Genomic DNA, 22,587 nt, shown 5'->3' on the forward strand with positions numbered 1-22,587 from the left:
CGGACATTTCAGCAATTTCCGCCAGGACGCTGTTTACAAGGGCTGAATACCGGCTATGTCCAGGAAATTCCGGATGTATGACAACCCTAGTTTCAGTATAGTACATCCAACTTCTTAGATGACATTGCACTTTGATGCCAGTGGAAGCACACATACTGGAAATTGTTTTAGAAAAGCAACCTATTTCATGCAATTCCCAACAAGAGTAATTCCCATACTGTGAAAATGTGTGAATTGGCATTGCACCATGACACCAGTCTCTACTACATCTATTCTGCAGCACAATTGCATACTTATCTATCCACATTTCAGCCCTACAATGTCCAGTGGAGCTCACCCATAGGCAAGCATGCACAGGAGTGCAGCTTCCATTGTAGCTAAGTCTGCAATTCCAGACACACCAAGCCCAATGGGTTCCACTCCTGAGCAAACATGCTTGGATTGGGCTGCAAATATTTCGTGTTTGAATCAGTTTTTACCTGAGAAAGAAATGCATGAACAAATAAGAACTGCTTTGCCCACTCTTCCTCTGAAAGATACCAGTATAAAAGATGTATACATAAACAATTATAAAGAGATTTATGGACTTCCTGCAGAAATTCCTTGCTCCTTGCTTCTTCTATCTTTAGGTGCATTTACTTAGGGCATTTTTTAGGCATGAGATTACACATTCTTCACTGTATGATGTCAAGTATTCAGCATTTCCCTGCACAGGAACATAAATAGTAAAGAACAGCAACTACCTCCTCCATGTTTAGGATGGGAACTCCAGGAAATACTGCAGGATTGATGCATAAACAACATATGCAATCATGATGCCAAACCTCTCTGCAATAAATGGTAAATTATGTAGCAGAATTCTGCTGCTTTCATCTAGCACATACACTGCTTTTCCCTCTCAAACAGCACTGAAACCCAAAGTAGAAGGAATGGTGAGTACAGAAAATGAGACTGAAGAAGAGATCTGAGCTCCATGACATAGGGACCTTGAGTCTAAACTCTGTAGAACAATCTGACTTAGAAGTGTATGTTGGAATCACAGAATGCTGTGTAAGATAGTAAAAGTCCGCAGGCTTGAGTTTGCTAGCTGATGCAACAGGCTGATACAATCAGCCTGCAATACTTTCTATGGAGGTGCTGGGTCAGAATGACTCAGCAGTAATGTGCTGACAGTTGATTGGCTGTCATTGGTTTAAAAGTGAAACCTGTCCAGCAGTGAGGTGGTGGTGTAGAGGAGTGTGGTCAGAGAGAAAGAGTCTCCCTATTTGCCTTAAGGTGCAGCCAGGTACTCTGTCTGACTGTATGAACTGCTTCTGTAGATATTTGTATATATACAATAAATAATAAGTAATACTGCACTGTACTGAAGAACCTGGAACTCTGAGCATTTCTGCTAAAGCGCTGCGAAGAATTCGCGACAGTGTATGCTTCTAACTGACTTACTGTGAAGCAGGTGGATAACCTGTGACCCTCCAGAAACTGTTGGACTGCTACTGATGGCTGAGGCTGATGGGAGCTGGAGTCCAACAACTTATGGAGGGCCACAAGGTAGCCCCTCCCCCTTGTGAAGTCTGGTATTTTACAACTATTACACCACTCACAAACAATATGCTTCTTTTGTTTTGTTAAAAAAGCACAGTGGTACCTTGGTTCTCGAACTTAATCTGTTCTGGGAGTCTGTTCAACTCTAGAAACCATTCAAAAACCATGGTGCGGCTTCCAATTGGCTGCAGGAGCTTCCTGCACGCAAGTGGAAGCAGCGTCGGAAATTTGGCTTCCAAAAAACGTTCACAAACCAGAACACTTACTTCTGGGTTTGCGGTGTTCGGGAGCCAATTTGTTTGACAACTAAGCTTTTTGTTTGACAACTAAGCTGTTTGATAACCAGGGTATAGCTGCAGTTCCAAGAGTACATTATTTTTGCAAAATTCAGTTCCACCTACTGCAAAAGTCAACCTACCACAGAACAAGAAATTATAGATCATGGCACAGAATTGGAAATGTGGCCATTTTAGAGATTTAAGTTGGCTGATCATTAATATGAATACTGAACAGTTAATGATAACATAGGATTTGGGGACATATTTGGCAGCAGCCTTCAAAATACCTACCAAAATTCACTGAATTCTAACAAGCGTAAACTACAGTGAATGTTCACCATGGTCCTCTTACCGTAATAGCAACTTTAAAATGATCCAGTTCCTTCTCTGTGTTCTCCTCAGCAAGATTCCTCTCCCTCTCAGCCTGGTTAATTCTTGATTCCAAAGTATAACTATCATTTCTGAAAGCCAATGAAAGTTGTACAAACACATTCTGTTGAGGGAGGGAAAAGAAAGGCCTCGTTGAATTCTGTTTACCAGTCATATCCATGTATAAAAGGGGGAAATTGTTTTTGCATAAAGTTGACTCATAGAAGCATAGAATTGTAGGGTTGGAAGGGACCTGAAGGGTCTTCTAGTCCAGCCCCCTGCAATGCAGGAATCTCAGCTAAAGTATCCATGACAGATGGCGATCCAAACTCTGCTTAAAAACCTCCAAGGAAGGAAAGTCCAAAACCTCCTGAGGGAGACAGTTCCATACACTAGCAGGAATTAATTTCCACAAAGAGAAGTGTCAAATCCACCTAGATTCATATTCTCCAGCTTGGAAGACTAGGCTGAAGTTACTCTGCAGGCAAGCACATTCATTTCACACAGTCCAAGGCTGTACTGAGACCACAGGCATTACACTGACCAATGTGAAATCAGTGCTTGCAGTAGTAACATATCAGTTCAGTCCCTTTACTCCTGACCACAACTTCTAAAGCTTTATTCATTATTTATTTAGCAAGATTTAGCTATCACTTAAATAAAAAATATATCTCTAAGCAGTTTATTTGTTAGTAGGAAATATTTATTATAAATTAATAAAAACAGACGTTAGAAACAGCAGACAGTAAAATTATCAACACAGACATAAAACCTTTTACATAACATAACATAATTTATATGGGGCTCCTCTATGGATGCCAAGAACCTAGAACAGCAAAGCAAATGGAAAAGAATGGCACTCCAAGAACATTCCTTGCTACTTCCTACAGCTTTTAAAAATTGCTCTCTGTCTTATCCAGACACCATTTCTATGACAACATGGTAGGAAGAACGGCAGTGAATACCAGTGAATACCAGTTTGGCTTTATGATAAATTGTTATTGTTTTATTTTCTATGGATCTTTTTTATAGATACCACTTAGAAATATGAATAATTAAGTGGTACAGAAATGTTTCAAATAAATAAATAGTGGTAACCATCAACAATTCATGAGATTATGATCCATGATTCGGCCTGCCCTCCAAGGTCTTTCAAAGAGGCCCAGCTACTGCCAGAGGTTCACCAGACCCCTCTATAGTGATTTCTGATATTTGGTGAAGGCTGTCTTATTGAAGACTGTCTTATCCCCTGATTGGGATAGCTTTGATGAAGACTGCTGGCTCTGCTCCTTATTTTAGTTTTGTCCATTTTGCTGATTTTTCAAATGGAATTTTTATGTTTGTTGTTAAAAATAATGACCCTTCTGACTCCAGTATGGATTAGACTTTATTCAAAGAATGTCTTGAGGGGAGCCATGGAAAGGTTATCTACAAAATGTTGCTTGGTAGTACGTTGCACACAAAATATGATGACGAAGAGCCTTCAAGCATTTTACAGTAAAAAAAACAAAAGGAGACTTACCTCAACCTCTCTCTCAGTAAGCGGAGGAGAGCTGCAATAAAATGGGGAACTAAGTTATAAAGTTTGCCAGCGCAGAAAAAATGTCATTAGGAACCATAGAGGCACCACGGGTGCATATGGTGGATTTTCCTACGGCTCTAGCCCTGGGGCATTGGGTGATTACTTCCCCATGAGATAAAAATGGCAGGGGAATAAGCCTCACTTCACAGTGAGCATCAGGCTTCCCTACTACTGTACTTAGATAAGGAAAAACAAGATCTGCAGCTGCCTACCATGTATTAAATGCAGGTCTACTTTGGTCCTAAGTGTGCACAATTTATTTATTTATTTACGGCTATTAGCCCATAAACCTAAGTGTGCTGTATGTTCCTTGGCAAATGCAAAATTATTAGACTCTCAAGATCCAAGGTAATGTTTTTATAATGTTAATTTATTGTCACAGCATTGTGCTATATAAACACCACAAAGGCTGCTTCACTTCCTGTATTGGTGTAAAAGATAACACAATTCTGAAGAAGTTGGCAGGCCTAATATACTGTGGTCTTGTTTCTTACAAAGACTGAAGTGAAGAGGAAATATAATTTCCTTAATTTGGCCAGAAAGACTCAGTAAACATACAGTCATAATGCAAGGTCATTTATATTTTGAGCTGCTTGACCAAGTATAATTTCTGCTTAACGGAAGTTTTCCTTGCTACAAAACATATAAAAGCACATGAACTCATTCCCAAGAGAAGGTATCCTAAATAACCTATCCTAAGTAAAGTATAGCTTTAGTTAGTTTCTGATTACAACTTTGCATTATAATTTAGATAATACTAATTCAAATGCATAGACGTTTTCTTATTTGTTAGATTTCCATCCCACTTTCCTTAGACGAACTCAGGGTGGGATATGTAACTTTCCCCACATTTTATCATTACAACAATCCTGTGAAGTAGGTCAGGCGGGGACAGAGCAACTGGAGTTTCAGAGCTTACTTGGGATTTGAATATCCACCACTGTAGTCCAGCACTAACTACTACACCATGTAGTAGGCATAAATGGAGGGAGAACACCTACACATTGCCTTTTTGAATCTAATGCACTTAAGTATCTCTTCCACAAAGCATTTGGGTGACAGTGTGAGTATCATCACATAGTGGTTTACCTTCCTGGAAGAGAGGTGTGCACACGGAGTTTTCGTAAAAGCGTGTCAGGAATGTTGGGCATCACCTCACATCTACTTTTCGCCTCTTCCTCCTCTGATGAGAAAGGCACTGGTGAAGACCCTGAAGAAGAGTTCAGAACTTTAAAAAAATTATTATCATTATCATTATTGCCAACACCACCACTTCTCTACTATTGCTACTACTATTCTATTGCTTCAGTAATGCATCGTGAGCTAAAGTAGTTTAACACATTTCTAAACTTCGTACTCTGATGGGCCTAATCAGAGGTGGATTTAGGGGAGCACGACTGTTTTGGTTGAATTGGGCATGGAGCCTCAGGGATGCCACAGGGGGCATAGCAACTATGATTTACAACGAAGTGAGGGGGTGCCAAATTTTGGCATTGCACAGGGCGTCATTGAAATTTGAGACCCCAAGATCCGCCCCTGGCCTAATGTTTGAAGGGGATGAAGAAAAGGTATATTCCACATTCTGCCATAAGAAACCAGTATGGGAATAGGGCTAACCAGAAAATTCAGGAAAGGCACTATTGACTGAAGGTAAAATCCAGCTATTCAATGTGACTGTCACCTAGCATTCCAATACTGTCTTATCAATAATTAAGTGGAACCAACTTTCCTCTGTCTGGAAAGTGGCAACTGGGATACAACTTATATTGCCAGTGTCTGTTGACAATAGTTTTGCTGACTTCTAAAAGGCCGAGATTACAAGCACATTGTACTAAATGGGATCCATTGTGATGGATGCAATAATTTCCACATGCAACAATGTGCTCTTTTCGCTCCCATACCCACACAAGAAGTCACATATGGTGTGGTCTTCAGTGGTGTATTCTAGCAAGAGGCCTCAGTCTGTTAAAAAAAAACCCACTGTTGTGGCCTCCTCCCTCGTAACCACAAGTACATTTCCCATCAAATTTTATCATATTTCACCTCTCTCCTGTTCAGCAGCTTCGCTTAGGTCAGGGAGCTTAAGTCCAATTAAATTTTGATTCCGCATCAATATGTGCTCCTGATTAGGTAGGAAAGAACTGCATTAATTCTTCACAAGAAATAACAAGCTCAGTGATATAATTATATAGTACATTGGGAAAGATGGTGGTAATCAAGTTGTTGGGTTTTGCAACATGTCACCAATAAACTTACATTGCATCCTTTAGCATAACAAATTTCCAGTCACTAAATCTAGAAACAATGGATTTAGACTTAGTCATGCTTAGAGTAATTACTCAAATGGGATTTAAGTTAACTTTAGTCCCATTGAGCTTAATGGATCTATCATAAGTATAACTAAGTATAGGGATCCAACCCAATACAGTGGTACCTTGGTTTACTAACTTAATCCGTTCCAGAAGTCCGTTCTGAAACCAAAGCGTTCTTAAACCAAGGCGTGCTTTCCCATAGCAGCGGAAGACTCAACTGACAAATGGAACACACTCAACAGGAAGCGGAACATGTTCAGCTTCCAATGCAAAGTTCACAAACCAAAACACCTACTTCCGGATTTGCAGCGCTCTTAATCCAAGTTGTTCATAAACTAAGCGGTTCTTAAACCAAGGTACCACTATACCAGGCAAGCACACCTGATAAAAGGGTACCACAACCAAAAGAGCTTTTCATTCAATCACTACCCACCTCACCTCAAATAGTGAGGGCCCTTGGAGAAGATGGCCTGAGTGTATGGGCAGGCTTATGTTGGGAGGATACAGTCCTGCAGATGCTCTGGTCCTAAGCAGCATAGAGCCTTAAAAGTGAGCACTCTGAACTGGTGAAATTTATTCATGGTCCTAGACAGCGGCCTAGTGGTCATGTTCTAAACTAACTTTAGAGGCAGTTCCACATGCAACATATTACTGTAATCTAGGCTGGAAGTTACCAGGAGTGCCGATCACTGTAGCCAAGCTTTTCCCCCATGTCCAGAGGGAGTTACAGCAAGTTTACCATCCTTGGCTCAAGCGAAAAAAAGCTACCTGCACTTCCTGGACAAAACTGAAACCTATCCCTTTAGAGGATATCCCTATCCATTAAAGGTTAAACTCTGGATAGATGAAATGCTGACCAAGGATTCCGCTGTACAGCTGCAAACAAAACGTCTTAAGTGTGTTTTAAGTGCAATATAAAATGTGACACTAGATGGAGATGGCGAGTTTTATGGAAAATTTAATGTATTTTTTAACAATGCTTTTTTAAAAAAGCGTTTTCAGGACAGTTTTTATATGTGTGTAGATTCCACCCAACACGACTTCCATTTTATTATCATCAATTACTCAGCAACAGATGAGTGGCTCCAAAGTGCTTGGCAAGATTTGAGAAAACCAAGAATCCACGCTCATTGAGAATTTGAAGACTTTTGTGATGCACTGCTGTAGACTCTGGTGTATGCCAAGGAATACTGAATACTGTATAATTATTTATGCTTATATAAACTATATCTTATCTCCTGGTGAAAATAAACACATTTTGTGAAAATAAAACTTTTAAAAATATTTTTAAAAAATCCTATGAGAGAGTTTCTTGCTGGAAACAGACTTCTCTTCTTCTCTACTCTATTACGTTTGATCCAGTTAATAAACTGCCAACATTGTATCAGAGTCAGGAAAACTATTGCTTCTTTGCTGCCAGAGCATAGGCCCCCAAATGGACTTTGAGCTCTCTCGTCACAGTTCTGCCTGAATTTCTTTTCCCCTTTATGCATGCAGACCATTTGAGCTACACAGAATTAACCAGTTGTCTTGAGGCCTGCAGATAACAATGTGATGTGATGTCCTGGGAAAGAAGTGTTGAAAGCAACAAGAAACAAGACACAAAAGAAAAGGAAGCACACGAACAGCAGAAACACTTGAAGCAATGTTTAAGATGATTTGTTGATATAGCTTCAGGAAGGAAAGGTTTTTTCTGGATGTGAAGAAATCTCCTAAGAGACCAAAAGTAGCTCATTTAATTCCTAAATACTACTTTGAAAGATGACAGGACAGTTCATCAGCTTCTTCCTGTTTACATATTGCATACTTTATTAGAGGCCGAAGTACCTCTGCACTGTATTTTACAATCACCTTTAAGCGGTAAGCTTTTGTTTCACTAAAAGGCAAAAGACTGCTTTCTAATTTAACATCAAAGCTGCACAGTTGAAAAGCTAATTATACAGGAAAAAGAATGTGTCAATTTAGATATGTAATTCTGGTGTAGAGTTGGAACACATTTTAATAAATGAATTTACCAAAATTAAAAATAAATCCACAGGAACAGCACCCCCTCAATCCAACTGATAATCAAAATATTCAGTCACAGTGTCCTCTTACTTACAGGTCATATCCGACAGGGATCCTATGTTACTTTTTATATGTGCCTAAAAGGAGGTCCATGAACTGTGGTGACAATGTTCAAAGGATCTCTGTGCTTCTTCCCCATAAAAAAAAATAAGTGCCTAGCTCTCACAGTCCAGTAGATAAGCTTAATGAAAAGGAAGTAATGTTAAAGTTTTTGAGACAAGAGATTGTGGGTGGTAGGTGTTTCTAATGATCAAGAGATAGAGATGCTCACTTTCTGCTGTTGACTCTTTCCTACATACCCCAACTTTTGCTTAACTAGAAGCACAGCAATATGATAAGCCCTGACTCACCTTATTCTACCTTTGAAATGTGACCCTTGGTGTAATGAACTAGAAAACAATTCTTCATTTCCCAATACTTCAGAATGCAAAGTTCTACTCTTATTTTATCAAAGCCCAATCCTGTTATATCACACAGTTTTGGAACAACAACAAAAGACTAAAATAAAATCCTGCTAATTTATAGAAACTCACCTCTCTGAGCTTTGTCAATTTCTGCATCCTTACTGGTTGAACTTGTATTTGGAGGTCTTTGAAGGCTGACTGTTTAGTCGATATGTTGTTGGGTTTATTGTTAATGGCAAAGTGTCTGTCATCTTCAGATGGACATTTAAAAGGTACCTTTTCTATATTACCAGGTTCTGCATGATCCCAGGACACAGCGCGTAATAGAGGAGGGCGGGAACCCGGTGTATTAAGTTCTGTTTTACAAGAAACTTTTGAATCCTTTGATAATGGTGCTACTGATCCCTTTAACTTTGGGTCCATGGTAAATATCCCTGGTCCTTGTAAATGGCCTTGGAAAGGAGAATCATTTTCTTTTGTTTTTTTAGGGATTAGTTTCTGAAGTTTTTTTTCACAGGTGCTTGGGCTGGTATTTAGAGATACTCTGCCAGTGTCATAATCTGAAGTACAGGATCTGGGTAGATTATCCATAGGCTTATGTGGATCGAAGTTCTCCTTTTGTTCCGTCAACTTCTTTGGATTTTCCAAAGCAGTTGTGTGTGAAACTGGTTTTTCCTGAGAAAGTTTTCTTTGATCATTCTCATTTCGATCAGTTAATCCTTTTGTGGCATTCTAAAAATTAAAAATAAGCAAAGAAATAGTATAATGAGTTTGTTTACACATAACACTAGGCCAAACTATGGATTAGTGCAAATGCACAACTATGCAGGTTCCTGGAGAGACTGTGGCCCCTGCACTCCTTTCTTTTGTTCTCCTGCTGCCTCTCTGATCTGAGCTAAGCCGTAGTTTGGCGTAGCATGTTGTTCAATCCTGAGCTCATTGTTTGGTACACTCCAGACAAACCATTAGCTGCAACCAAATTTTGGTCTTATGTTTACAGTTTGGCTCAGATGACATGCTAGGCTCACAACAGCAGAAGCAGTAGAAGCTGTTACAAGTCAGAATTGCACATATAAAAGTCCTTATTCAAGAAACATTTACACTGAGCCAGTGGAAGATTCAGGCCCAAAAGCAATGAGATGATTTTTAGGAGACAATATGGGGATGCAGTACCGGTTAAGCACATGTTCTCCCATTGATAAAGCCCCCCAACACACACACACACACACACACACACACACACACACACACACACACACACATTTTCTAGCCAAGGTAATATGTTGCTATCCTGATTGATTGTATGCAGTGGTCAACAATAGTCAACATTAGAGCATTCTTACCTGCAGTGGAGGCACTGAACCCAAAGCAGATGCGCATATATCAGAACCTACAATATGAAAAACAGTGATGAAACTTCCACCACATACTGTAACATGTCATAGTTAGCTCTAAACTCAGTGGCCATATGGCTACTACAGGCAGAAAAGAGTGCTATTCCTGTTAACAAAAGTCCAGAACAATTCAACACACCCCTAGCTTATAGGACTTCTGCTATAATCACTACTGCGTCATAGAACGTGTCAGCCCATATGAGCCTCTCCAGTACTTCAAAAATGTCTAATCAGGTTCTGCTGTGGATTCCTTCTTTTGAGAAGACTTACCCATTGCAGCCTAACAGGATTTATATACCATTTAATCATTAAACCCTATAAGCGGTTTACAAAAAATATACATTAAAAATACCAATAAAACCTCTGCTAGGTTTATTAAGCCTAGAGGGTGTGGAGGAGTCAACAGGGCATACAGCTGCCAGCACATTGTCCACCTTGCCATGGAATTTCCTTCCATGAGAGCTCATACTGCCTCTACCCTGCTGACTTATCATAAGGCAGGTAAAATCTAACTGTTTCATATAGGATAGAGTGGACATTGTCTTAAAGGACAGCCAAAAATCTTTTAACAGAACAATACCACCTTAGAAGTGGGAGGTGCCATGGGGCCATATGGCCAGCTCAGGTTTGCACCTGGGGGCAAAGAGAAAGACTCTCTTGGTGGGCGGGTGAGTGGGTAGGTGGGTGGGTGACAAAGGGCTCTTCACACCCTGCTTTTTGGATTCCTAGAAACATCTGTCTGAACACTGTTGGGTGCTGGACTAGATACAGCTTAGATCTGATCAAACTTCTTCTCATATTTACATCACATTTTGCTGTAAAACATTCCCTATTCATTTGCCTAGCAAGATTTCTAGCTTACCATTTCGGGGGTGGGGTGGGGGGCGGGGAATGTTACAAGATCTTATAATGACCAAACATCTATGGCTGCTCAACTAATATGGATACAATTCGAACATGCAACATTAATTTTACCTGTTGGACTTGGAAGAGTGAAAGAGTTGCTCCGAGAGGCAGCAGGTGAAACATTAGGGCTAAGCGCTGGGGATATCGCTGCATTAAAGTTATACACAACAATGAATAGTTATTCTGAGTGGTTAGTTCTCATTTTCCGTCTTTAAGTAAGAAGACAATTAAATCTGCAGCAGATAATGAGCAGGGCACCATGCCTTTGCTGAGTGATGTCACAGGAGAATGCTATATGTACAAACACTGAGAGAAGCATGTTGGGGTTGGGCTACTTTGCATGACTTGATGAACATGGGAGCAAAGAATGTCCAAGTACAGCTAACATGAGGAAAAGCTGAAAGACATGTGCATCTTAAAAATCTATGGATGATGCCAAGAATAAGCTGGTAAAAAGCTTTCGACACCTTATATGCCACAATATATATTTGCCTTTATGGTGCCACAGGCCTCTTACATTCAAATGATCTTTGCGAATTTGTTATGGTAAAACACACATTGCACACAGTCTAACACTGGGTTCCATTTGCATAATTTCAAGGTAAAGGTAAGGTAAAGGTGAAGGACCCCTTGATGGTTAAGTCCAGTCAAAGGGGACTATGGGGTTGCGGCGCTCATCTCGATTTCAGGCTGAGGGAGCCGGGGTTTGTCCACAGACAGTGCAACGGGACACTGTGACAGAAACCAGAGCACATGGAAACACCGTTTACCTTCCCGCCACAGCAGTACCTATTTATCTACTTGCATTGGCACGCTTTCAAACTGCTAAGTTGGCAGGAGCTGGGACAGAGCAACGGGAGCTCACCCCATTGTGGGGATTCGAACTGCCAACCTTCCAATCAGCAAGCCCAAGAGTCTCAGTGGTTTAGACCACAGTGCCACCCGCATCCCTAATTTCAAGGTATGGGATTTTAAAACATGTACCTGTGGGAGATTCTGAAAGGCTGCTTCTTGATTTCCTTCCTCTTCGTGTGAGGAACCTCTCACTCACCCTCTTTGCTTCTTCTAACAATTCGAGATTCTTCTTTTTATCTTCATCAGATATTTTAACATCTGGCAGCTGGTCATTCACCAAGTCAATTACATTACCTCTGTTATCTAAACGGAAAAGTATCCAAATTACCCAGTTGTATCATGCAACAGCTTTTGAAGTCTTTCATCCGTTGGTGTGCTATGTAGGTCAGATTTTACTCAACATACTGCCATCTAATTACACACTGAGCAAAATGCTGAATTTATGGAAACCCTGTGATGTAGCTGAGCTCTAATGAAACTTGGACTTGCTGCAATGGTGACACAATGGTGCACTATATTCCCCACACATGACAATCTTTGTGTTAAATGGTACAGTATATGCAGCTATTGCAGCTTTGCCAAGGAGTCATGCTAACCACAAAAGTGCATATTGGGTGTGAGCAGCTGACCTAAGGCAGAATTCCACATCTGGCAATTGAATCAGACCTAAGTAGCTTTGCCCTAAACCCCCTGAACCCTTGATAGATAACATGCAGGATTGCACTGATCCATGCGGTGCTCACTAGGATATCAGAAGCCTGAGGATTTTATTTTATTTTATTTTATTTTGCATTTCTCCCCTCTCCCCCTCCACCAAATCTTGTACAGAGTTTGCATATCTTAAATCAAGCGTATAAGCAAGTTTTCATACCATTGCAATGTTGCATATTGAATGATGGTACAGTCATTAAAATCTCTACAGAGCAGATAGGCAACTCCACATTTTCATCAAGAAGAAGAAGAAGAGTTTGGATTTGATATCCCGCCTTTCACTCCCTTTAAGGAGTCTCAAAGCGGCTAACATTCTCCTTTCCCTTCCTCCCCACAACAAACACTCTGTGAGGTGAGTGGGGCTGAGAGACTTCAAAGAAGTGTGACTGGCCCAAGGTCAGTACTCAGGCAATACTCAAACTTTTGCCAACATTTGTGTGTGTGTGTGTGTTTCTTACCCACAGATGTCAGTGAGCTAGCTGATGTCCTAGCATTTCTGTGAGAATGCCGCAGATGAGGACTAACAGGTCTGGAGGGGGAAAGAAAAGGCGGGGGGGGGGAATGAGCTTTATTAAAACTAAAGTAGCATTATATAAATCAGTTTATAAAAGTATTAAAACTAAATACACACACATTTAAAATAAAAACACCACACATTAAATTCACAAACTAGTTTGGCCTTTAGCAAATGTGAATTTGGAAAGGCACACTTGCCAAGTTAGCATCCTACTCTGCACCTACTCTGCACTGAAACAGCATCCTACTCTGCATCCTACTCTGCACTGAAATAGCTCCTTTGGGACTTCCCATAGAGTTAAGAGAGAAGTGCTTCCTGTATGGGAGCTGGACAAAACCCAGCAAAATAGGATCAATTTTCACATCATGTGTAAACCCCAAGAAATCTTCTCTCATCTTGAATTTGCAATTTTTTCATTAAATTCACCTCAGCTTTATTTTGTGTGAACAAAAATGATGTTGCCATAATTGTTCCAGAAAATTCAGCTACATTTAATTAGTAAGAATAACTTCTGTTGTGTTAAATGTTTCCCATGCCATGCTAAGAACAAGATGGGAGCCAGATACTGCAGCCATGGACTGACTGTTGACATCTCCATTCCAAGCTGAGATTTTGTGACTAGCGTCTAGCTGATACATTTATATGAGCTGAGCTACCTCTGTCAGTAGGTCAGAAAGGTTGGGAGTGGGGAAGGTGTGCCAGCCTACAATGAATGTTCAGGAATTAACCCAATGGCTACATTGCTACAATAAAAATAGTGCTTGAAGTATACTTCTCAAAGTTGTCAAACATATGTCCTCTCATTACTCATTTAGGATCATTCTATGTAACTTGAATGTACAAGATAAGACAAACTAGAATGATAATTGGGCACATTCCAACCCCCCCCCCAAAAAAGAGTTCTGGTTTGTTTTTTCTCTTTTAATTAGCAGTTCACTGAATTTTTCCATCATCTTTAAACAGCAGTAAGTCCTAATACACCTAACTCCCCCCCCCAACTTGAAATCAAGTGTTAGAAAATTATTTTATTTATTGTCAGCAATTTGGTCTCTGACAATTCATTGGCAGTCGTTTTCTGTCTTCATCTAGGTAAGTAAGCAAAACTATGCAAGCAAGCAAACAAAACGAGGAAAAAAGAGAAAGAGGAACATAACAGGGAAGGGGAAGGGGAAGAGAAGGGAAGTGGTAGCTGTATTGTAACTGGGCAAGCAGCCAGGTAAGACAGCTGTTCCTTTGGGGCAATGTAGTCGTCAAAAGGTTTCAGTGCTGAAATATTTATTTCAAAGATTGCGTAAGTTTCAATCCTCTAACCAAAGATTGCAGGATTTAGCCCACATGCATGAGAACACCCATGTATTCCTACTTTAAATCCATAATAAATAATAATAATAATAATAATATATTGTTTATACCCTGCCCAATCTGGCTAGGTTTCCCCAGCCACTCTGAGCGACTCCCAACAGAATATTAAAAACACGATAAAACATCAAATGTTAAAAATCTCCCTAAACAGGGCTGCCTTTAGATGTCTTCTAAAAGTTAAATTGTGTTATTCTTGAAATCCCTCTATATTTACTTTGTTTCATGCACCTCACCCTACAAAGTAGCTCCACATGAAGTGGATAAGTCGGCATGCGCTGGTGGTTTTTTTTTTTTTTTAAAAAAGCTTTGCTTGTTACATGTATCCTGAGCAACAGTTCTGTTTCCAATTATTCAAATCTAGACTTCATTACAAAAGAGATTTACACAAATGTCCACATGAGATTGGACCCAACAGTATAATTTTCTAGAGGAATGAACTTTCAGATCTATCCTTACAAGCTGTGTATATGTTAGAATGCTACAAAGTTATAGAGGCAAGAGGCAAACAAACAAACCAAGCATATAGAAAGGCCAAATCAGTTTATAGCAAATGATGCAGAGAAGGCATTCCTGATGTATAGAGCTCAGCATGTAGCGCCATAAAGATCATTGGCCATGCTTTCCGGCACTGATGGGAGTTGGACTCTAACAACATATGAGGATTGTGCAGGTTCCTCATTTACCAATGGCAGAGTAGAAAACAATTTGTGTGTGCTTATTTATGTATTACCTGAAAGCTAGATTTTTTTCTCTTTCTGTATCTGGTGTGACTATGTTTTCTGGAAGAACGATAGAAGGCGTGTTGCATGTTGCTGCTTCAACAGGGGACTCCTGAATGGTTTGTGACAAAAAAAAAAATATTTTGAAAATTTAACTTGGAATATAGAAATATACCACAGGATAATTGCAATGGAATAAACATGACATTTTTACATGAAATTCTAGGCCTAATTTATTCACAGGCTCTGCATAATTCAAGTCCTATGCTCTAATGCAGACCCTACCTAACTGCAGGAGCAACTAATACACAATTCTTGATAAATTAGCATTTGTGAACAACTTTATAAAGAACCCAGATGTTTCAAATCCATTTTAAAACAATTGAGGACTAGCTGCCATATTGGACAAGTGAGATTAATAATACCAATAATACTACTACTAATATGAAGTATTAATAGGCCACTCTCTCTCTCTCTCTCTCTCTCTGTGTGTGTGTATGTGTGTGTGTATAAAATGCCTTCCCAGGTTAACAAAATTTTTCTTTAAATTTCTCATGAACAGCTCAGTGCATTTGGCCACCTGGAAGCAAGTCCTACATTCTACACAACAATTAGTTAACTCCACTTTTTTTTTATCATGGCTTTCTTTGCTTTGCCTCCTGTGCAAGGGGTGTGTGTGTGTTGTTTGAAAAATCTTTATTTAATTTTGTTGTTGTCGAGGTATTATGGCATGCACATGTTTCATGAGAGCTTTTCCCATGTACAACCAGCGATTTCTCCCCAATATCAAGGTGTGGCCAAGCATTCTAGCTCATATTTGTTCTTCACCCTCTAGAGTCACAAACAGCCATGGCATCCTCTGCCTACTCCTGTGGCAGGGTCAATCTGAATGTTTACCTTTTTATAATACTACCTAGGACATATAATGGCTTTTTCTAGGTAGTAATACATAATGCTGTGGGAAACAGGAAACGCTTAGATGTTGCTAACTAAACGAACTTTCAAATAAGCAGCAGCCAGCAGCTGAAAAGGAGACTACTGTTCAGGCTCTCACAGCATTAGTTTCTTATAGTGAACAATTACCGTTGTCCTGTACCTGACAACACTTTAAAGACACACAACTGCATGCAAGATGGAGCAAAATCAAGATCTCTTTGACCTATACTGTATGCCTTCCATTAGACTGATCACTAGAACTCACACACGTGGGCTGTTTATCTTAAATCAGGAAACTAGCCCTCAGCACAAATGTGTAATGGTGTCAGAATGCATGACAAATAACTGCACAGTTCACTGCTGACAACATTTTCCTAGGATGTTGAAAGGAAAAGCAGCGGATGTTTTTATCCAAAGAGTAGAATACTATGTCCTAGGTTTAAAAGACAATGATAAAAGTAAAACTGAACGTGCCAGATATACATTGGCTTTAAAGTTTTCAACACATCTCAAGAGAACATGATGATCTGTTTTGTGTTGTTATTTTTTTTAAAAAAGGGCAGTTGATAACATAAATCCTAAAGAAGCAGGCTTGAAAATCATTACACTTGTTGATTCAGTACTGCATATTAGCAGAAGGTCCCTCTTTTACACATTTTATGCATGTCATCCAAATGATGTGCAAAACATCAAAAATATTTTTGAGGGGAGATTAGAAGGTCAGGAAGTTCTCTGTGATATCATCAACTGTGTTGACATAGTTGTCTCTGTGTGTGCAATGTGGAGTGTCACATGCTGTTAATATTACCAGAAAGCATGGGTTGATCTTACTGCTAATGCCAAATAGGGCTAAATCTTTTTCTTAAAAAATAAAAAAGCACAAAAAAGCAAACATTCAGTCCAACTTTGGTAGCAACTACTACCATTTCTGTTTCACCCCAGCTAGGATGCCATTCATACATTGTCTTAAGCAGCACTAATTGTTCAGGGACTACTTCCAGGGCTGGCCATATAATATGGATAAATATGGGGGGGGGGGACACAGCAGTCAAAGCTATTCCAATGTATTTTATAATAGGATTAGTTTTAGAGCCAACATTGGCTAAAAAGTCATGCAGAACAAATTGCAGAGCATCCTAAACTATAACGTCATAACAGCCCATTCTGCTAGGAAGCTGGCAGCAGCCCTGAGTACAAACTAGAAAAAGTGAAATACATAATCATGGTCCAGCCCCACAAATAAGAATATTCAGACAAGAACAATAGTCTTAAGAACCAGAATAAAGATCAATGAGTGGTGATGTAACACCATATGACACTACATCAATTCCCATTTTTCATCAGTGTTAAATTACATTGCAATGTTAGGATAAATATGCTAAACAGTGTGGGAGGTGGTCATAATCTTGTCATAAATATCGCAAGAACTGCTGCCAATGTCTCGTTCTTCCTTCTGTACCATCTAGTAGAACTTACCTTGGGTTTTGACAACGTTCCATTCTTTTCCCCTACTTGCTATTAAAATTCAGGTAGTGATGAGAAAGCATAGAATATTGTGATGCCACAGAGGAGGAAAACAAGACTAAATTACATGCCAAAGCATATTTTAATCAAACTCAAGGCACAAATTATAGTAAAAAGATAATAATTGATAGCTAATGTAAAGCAGTCACAAGTCACTGAGGATAGCATATTTATAAATGTTGCTTACTTTGATTGGAGAAGGCAAAACGGGGTTCTGTGTCTCTGTTGGCTGTCCCTCATCTTCAGGTAGGGTTGGCATAATGAGAGGTGAAAGACACGCTGGATTGCAGTGTTGACTAAAGAGGCTATGCACTGATGGGAATGTCTGTTTCGAGTTAACCTCTGAAGATAAGCACTGTGGGGCCTTGTGATCCCAAGGCTATAGCAGATGCCAAAAATACAAATTAAACCCATTTAAAGTCCAGGCTGAGATCACTTTATAACAACAAGCAGCAATAAAGTTTAAAGTAACAACTTATGCTTCTCCTTGTGTTTTATTAACTTGGGGTTTTGAAAGGTCTAATGTAACATAGTAAGGACATTAAGATAAACCTTTTCAACATTCCTTGTATTATTGCATGGAAGGCTTCATTGGCAAGCTTTAAAGTGCTCTCATTTCCAATTAAGATAGACCTCCTTGTCAGTCCTTCATAAAACTCTAGGCAAAGTCAAGGAATGATTGTGTTGAAATCATAGTACTAAAAATGACATTTTTTTTTTGTAAATAACATACATTTGACATGGATATTGCTCAGTGCACAAAAATGTTTTTCACACATGCATTTCAGTGATGAGATTATTGTGGACTTGTCATTTTTCTGATACACTTTCAATCTTTTTGACTGGCTTGGAAAGAAGTGGTTCCTACTGTCTGGAACAGAAACCAAAATTTGCATAGCACTGATTGGCTGACTTTTGTGCCAATCACTAATACCATCACCAACCATAGAAGGCCATTGTGCAGGCATAGCAATCTGGCCAAGCCCTTTGCCTTGGTAGGTAGTACACATTACATGATCTATGTCCACTCCCTTCAACTTCTACCAGTTGGATTTGGACTGTTGCTCAAAGTTCATACCCATTAATTCAGAGTTCGAGAAACTGTGGGACTCCAGAAGTTGCTGGAGTACAACATTATCCCCAGCCATTGGCAAGGCAGGTAGGACTTGGGGTCCAACAGCATCTGCAAGGCCACAGGCTTCCCAACTTTGCTTTAAACTATGCTCCAGTCTTTTAATCTGGCATTTAAAGGAATTAGAATCCAAAAGGAATATTGGTTTATTTGCAGACAATATTGTGATTTATCTGGAGAATTACACAGAGTTTTACAGCAGTACAGGGAGAGTGCAGGTTTCAAAATAAACATAGAGAAAAACCAATTGCTTATATGGCCAAACAGTGAAAACAGGAAGTCAAAGATCACAAGTAAGGTTGGGGATGGAAAGTGTTGGTTTTGTAAAGCCATAAAGGGATATATATTTTTTGTTATGGGGGTGCACTAATGCAAAGCAGTTTTGGAACTGTGTGGTTGAAATTATAAGGGAAAGTTGGCAAGCTGAGTTACTGTTAGAACAACTAATCTGCTAATTAAATTCTGTAAAAAGTCAGCCTCTAATTTCATATAAGATCCAGATTTTACAGGTTTTGACCACTGCAAAGCTGCTCTATGTCAAAGCAAAGAAAGCAGGATACCATCATAAAAATATGAGAGCAATTGAGCTTAATTAATTGATTGAAAATTGATTAATTTTCAACAATGTTAAAAATGGAATTAATTATCAGGAAGAATTAAACAAATGGAGTCAGTTAACAGCTTTGGTAAAAAGAGAATTTGATATTTTAGGTGTTGGCAAGAACTTTGTTGTTGTTTAGTCGTTTAGTCGTGTCCGACTCTTCGTGACCCCATGGACCAGAGCACGCTAGGCACTCCTGTCTTCCACTGCCTCCCGCAGTTTGGTCAAATGGCATGAACTACTACATGTTATTAAAATATATATTTAGTTTAGGAAAAAATAGCTATGAATGGAAAATACAATGAAAATGTTGGCATTTGAAATGTGAGATTAATTTATTCCATTATAACATTGATATTGTTTTCCTTTTTCACTATTGTATATATTTCATGTTAATAAAGTTTGTTTAATGCATTAAAATAAATTTTTAAAAATTAAATTAAGCTCCAATCTAAAGTGAATATGGGGCCTTTGCCCCCAGGTTTTCATAGGTCAGCTTTGTGTACACGATTACAGAGAAAGCTCCTAGGACCTGCTTCAGACAGTGACTTTCTTTGGAAAGACAAAATGCCCTTTTTCTGATTCAAACGAAGGACTGATTGCAAATACTGCAGTTAATGTCGAGCCACCCTGGTGAATAATGTCCTAGAAGTACCTCTTCCCATATGATCAACTACCTAAAAAGACCCTAAACATCTCAGGACCAGGATACCACAAGGGCGACTTTTTCCCATCCAAACCTAGATATTAGGATTCTTGTTAATTGCCCTTTCCTGGGTCTCTGTGCTGTTTGAGGTGAGGGCAGAACACACCAGAAGAGGGTCTTTTAATGTTGTGGTGCCCAAATTTTCAAACTTGCTTCCTGGAGAAGTTTGCTTGGTGCTGCCACATACGTTTTCAAGTCCAGGTGAGAACTTCCTTTAAATCCTTCTCCTTGGTTTATTAGATTGATGGGAGTCTCTGGCTTTTAAAATGCTCTTCTGTTGGAACAATCTATTTCAGTATTGTATTACTCTTTAAAGTGTTTAATTTTTTTATAAATCACTTTGGTTTTTGGTGCACTGAAAAGCGGAATATAAACACTTTAAGCAAGCAAAATAAAATGCTGAAAGCCATGAGCTCTGTTCAGTAGTAGTTTGTGGATCCATTTTCATCATCATGGGTGATTTGTTTGTTTGTTTGTTTGTTTGTCTTGATCCTTTCTATCCCTGTTCCCCTCTCTAGAAACCAAAATGAAACTAATTTTTGAGAAACATGCAGTGTTTTGTGGTTTCTATGGTAGAATTAAGAACTTCCTGACAGAGAGCCTGGGATACCATCTCAGTGTCACAGAGCCTGGGATTTCATCTTTTTCCCACTGAAATCAACCCAGAAGTCATACCTAGAAAACAACCACATGACTTTAAACAGTTCTAAGTGCGTCTTTGTTCTGTTGCATCCCTCCCCAAACAAATCTTTCTAAAAAGAAGTAATTCTGGGCACTATAGCTATGTCTATGTGCTATTCTAAATAGAAAAACCAAATGTTGACAGTTTTTATTTTTTTAAGCCAGGCATAGGCAAACTTGGCCCTTCAGATGTTTTGAGACTACAACTCCCATCATCCCTAGCAAACAGGATCAGTGGTCAGGGATGATGGGAACTGTAGTCTCAAAAACATCTGGAGGGCTGAGTTTGCCTATGCCTGTTTTAAGCCCTATTACTTCCAGTACACACTCTGCATTCCTTGTCCTAGGAAATATTTAGAGAGACAATATTCCACACAAATATTTATTCTTCTCCATTATGTTTTAGAAGTAGGTTTTAGAAATGGAATCACAGAATCATGAAAGGCGCCTTTTAGGCAGCCTGGTCCAACACCGTGCTTAATGCAGGATCTGCAGCGCCTGATGAAACTACAGCATCCCTGACACAGATGGATGTCCAGGTGCTCAAATGCCTGAAGCAGTAAAGGAGAGCCCACCCACCTTCCTAGGCAGTCTGTTCCACTGCGGAAGAGATCTTAACATTAGGAATGTTTTCCTAACATTTAGCTTGGCCTTCTCCAGTTTGATGTACTCTAGGAGTTTTGGACTACAACCTCTCATTACCACTAACCATCCAGCATGGGCAATGGTTAGGGATAGCGGCAGTTGTAGTCCAAAACCAGGAGCACCAGATTGGGAAAGGCTGATTTAGGTGAAACTCAATTCCCTCCCATTTCCACCTTGTTCGTGCTTTTGGATTTCACGTAGAAGATGATGGGAAGAAATTTCTCTCTCCCTGAGACCCTGAAGGGATGTTTATTTATTTACTCGTTTATTTATCAAAACCTATAAACCACTTACTTGTAAGAAAACATTTAAGTAAAGTAAAAAATGGACATTCTTGATGAAAAACAGCTAAACCAAGTATTTAAAAGAATTTAAAAGATGATTAAAATCAAAAGAGATAAAACACATGCAACTTCTACATGTACTGAAATGTGATGTCCTAGGTGCTAGCCAATCAGTTCTGGGCAAGCTCACAGAACTAGTTTTCCAGAGAAAAACTGTTCATTTCTCACAAACCGCATTTCTGAGAGTATACTGTTTTTTTCGGTAAGCATCTAATTCCAAAGCTTTATTGGAAGTTCTGCTTAGAATTTGCCTATTTGTGCAAGACTTACAAAAGCCAATGAATGGATTAGAAGTTTGAGAAACTTGCCCTCAGTTCAACTTTATTCTTCATCTTTTGTAATTCTAAATTCATTTCAGTGTGCCCTTTTAACTTTTCAATTTGTTCTACATGAAGTGTGTTTTTATAATAAGATTCTTCTACTTAAAGGGCAAGCTTTTTATGGAAGTACGTCCCTGTCAATGATGATAAGAGTTTCCCAGGAATAAAACTTTATAACTATATAGGTCTCCTAGGAATCAATTTTTTTCCCTTTCCCAATCATTTCCTGAAAACTTCCCCCACTCCCAAAGATTATTAACTGTACACTGTACAGATGGCACGAGTGCTATAATGTTAGGAGAAATGGTGTTCAAACAAAACGGCATTATAGTGATTACCACGTCTGAGGTCTTCAGCATGAAAATTAAACTGGAGTCTTTCCTCCCTTTGCAGAACCTGTTTTCCCATCTGCTCCCTCTTTTCCCTAAACATTTTTAAAAAATAATTCATTCTATTTAGGAAGACATAAAACAAAAACACAAACTGGGGCGCCAATAACCCTATACAATATAAACTGAAATGTAAACTGAAAATTTGACATTCATTTTGCTAGTTTTGACCCAGTTCTCCAATCTGTTAAGGTCATATTGAATCTGAATTTTGTCTTTAGCTACCTGTCCCAGTTTGGTGTTAACTGAATATTCCTACATCCAAGTCTTTTATAAAGACGTTGAACAACA

General features: G+C 39.2%; 1 protein-coding gene across 11 annotated transcripts in view; it reads right to left on the reverse strand.

The window, feature by feature from the left end:
• The window catches only part of IRAG1 (inositol 1,4,5-triphosphate receptor associated 1), a 121,167-nt gene that overhangs the window by 14,786 nt on the left and 83,794 nt on the right, over positions 1-22,587 (reverse strand). For 8 of the 11 annotated variants that reach the window (XM_083597560.1, XM_083597563.1, XM_083597559.1 and 5 more), the window contains 11 exons: positions 17,666-17,857; positions 15,030-15,130; positions 12,879-12,949; positions 11,839-12,012; positions 10,924-11,001; positions 9,898-9,944; positions 8,684-9,286; positions 5,815-5,893; positions 4,861-4,999; positions 3,712-3,742; positions 2,173-2,313 (listed from right to left, as the gene is read on the reverse strand). In XM_083597560.1, coding sequence (XP_083453686.1) covers positions 2,173-2,313; positions 3,712-3,742; positions 4,861-4,999; positions 5,815-5,893; positions 8,684-9,286; positions 9,898-9,944; positions 10,924-11,001; positions 11,839-12,012; positions 12,879-12,949; positions 15,030-15,130; positions 17,666-17,857 — 1,656 coding nt within the window. The remainder of the gene's footprint in view (positions 1-2,172; positions 2,314-3,711; positions 3,743-4,860; positions 5,000-5,814; positions 5,894-8,683; positions 9,287-9,897; positions 9,945-10,923; positions 11,002-11,838; positions 12,013-12,878; positions 12,950-15,029; positions 15,131-17,665; positions 17,858-22,587) is intronic. The other 3 variants (XM_083597558.1, XM_083597566.1, XM_083597557.1) reach the window with 1 other exon arrangement.

Source organism: Podarcis filfolensis, assembly GCF_964270895.1.
Source record: "Podarcis filfolensis genome assembly, chromosome: 1".
Classification (NCBI taxonomy): domain Eukaryota; kingdom Metazoa; phylum Chordata; class Lepidosauria; order Squamata; family Lacertidae; genus Podarcis; species Podarcis filfolensis.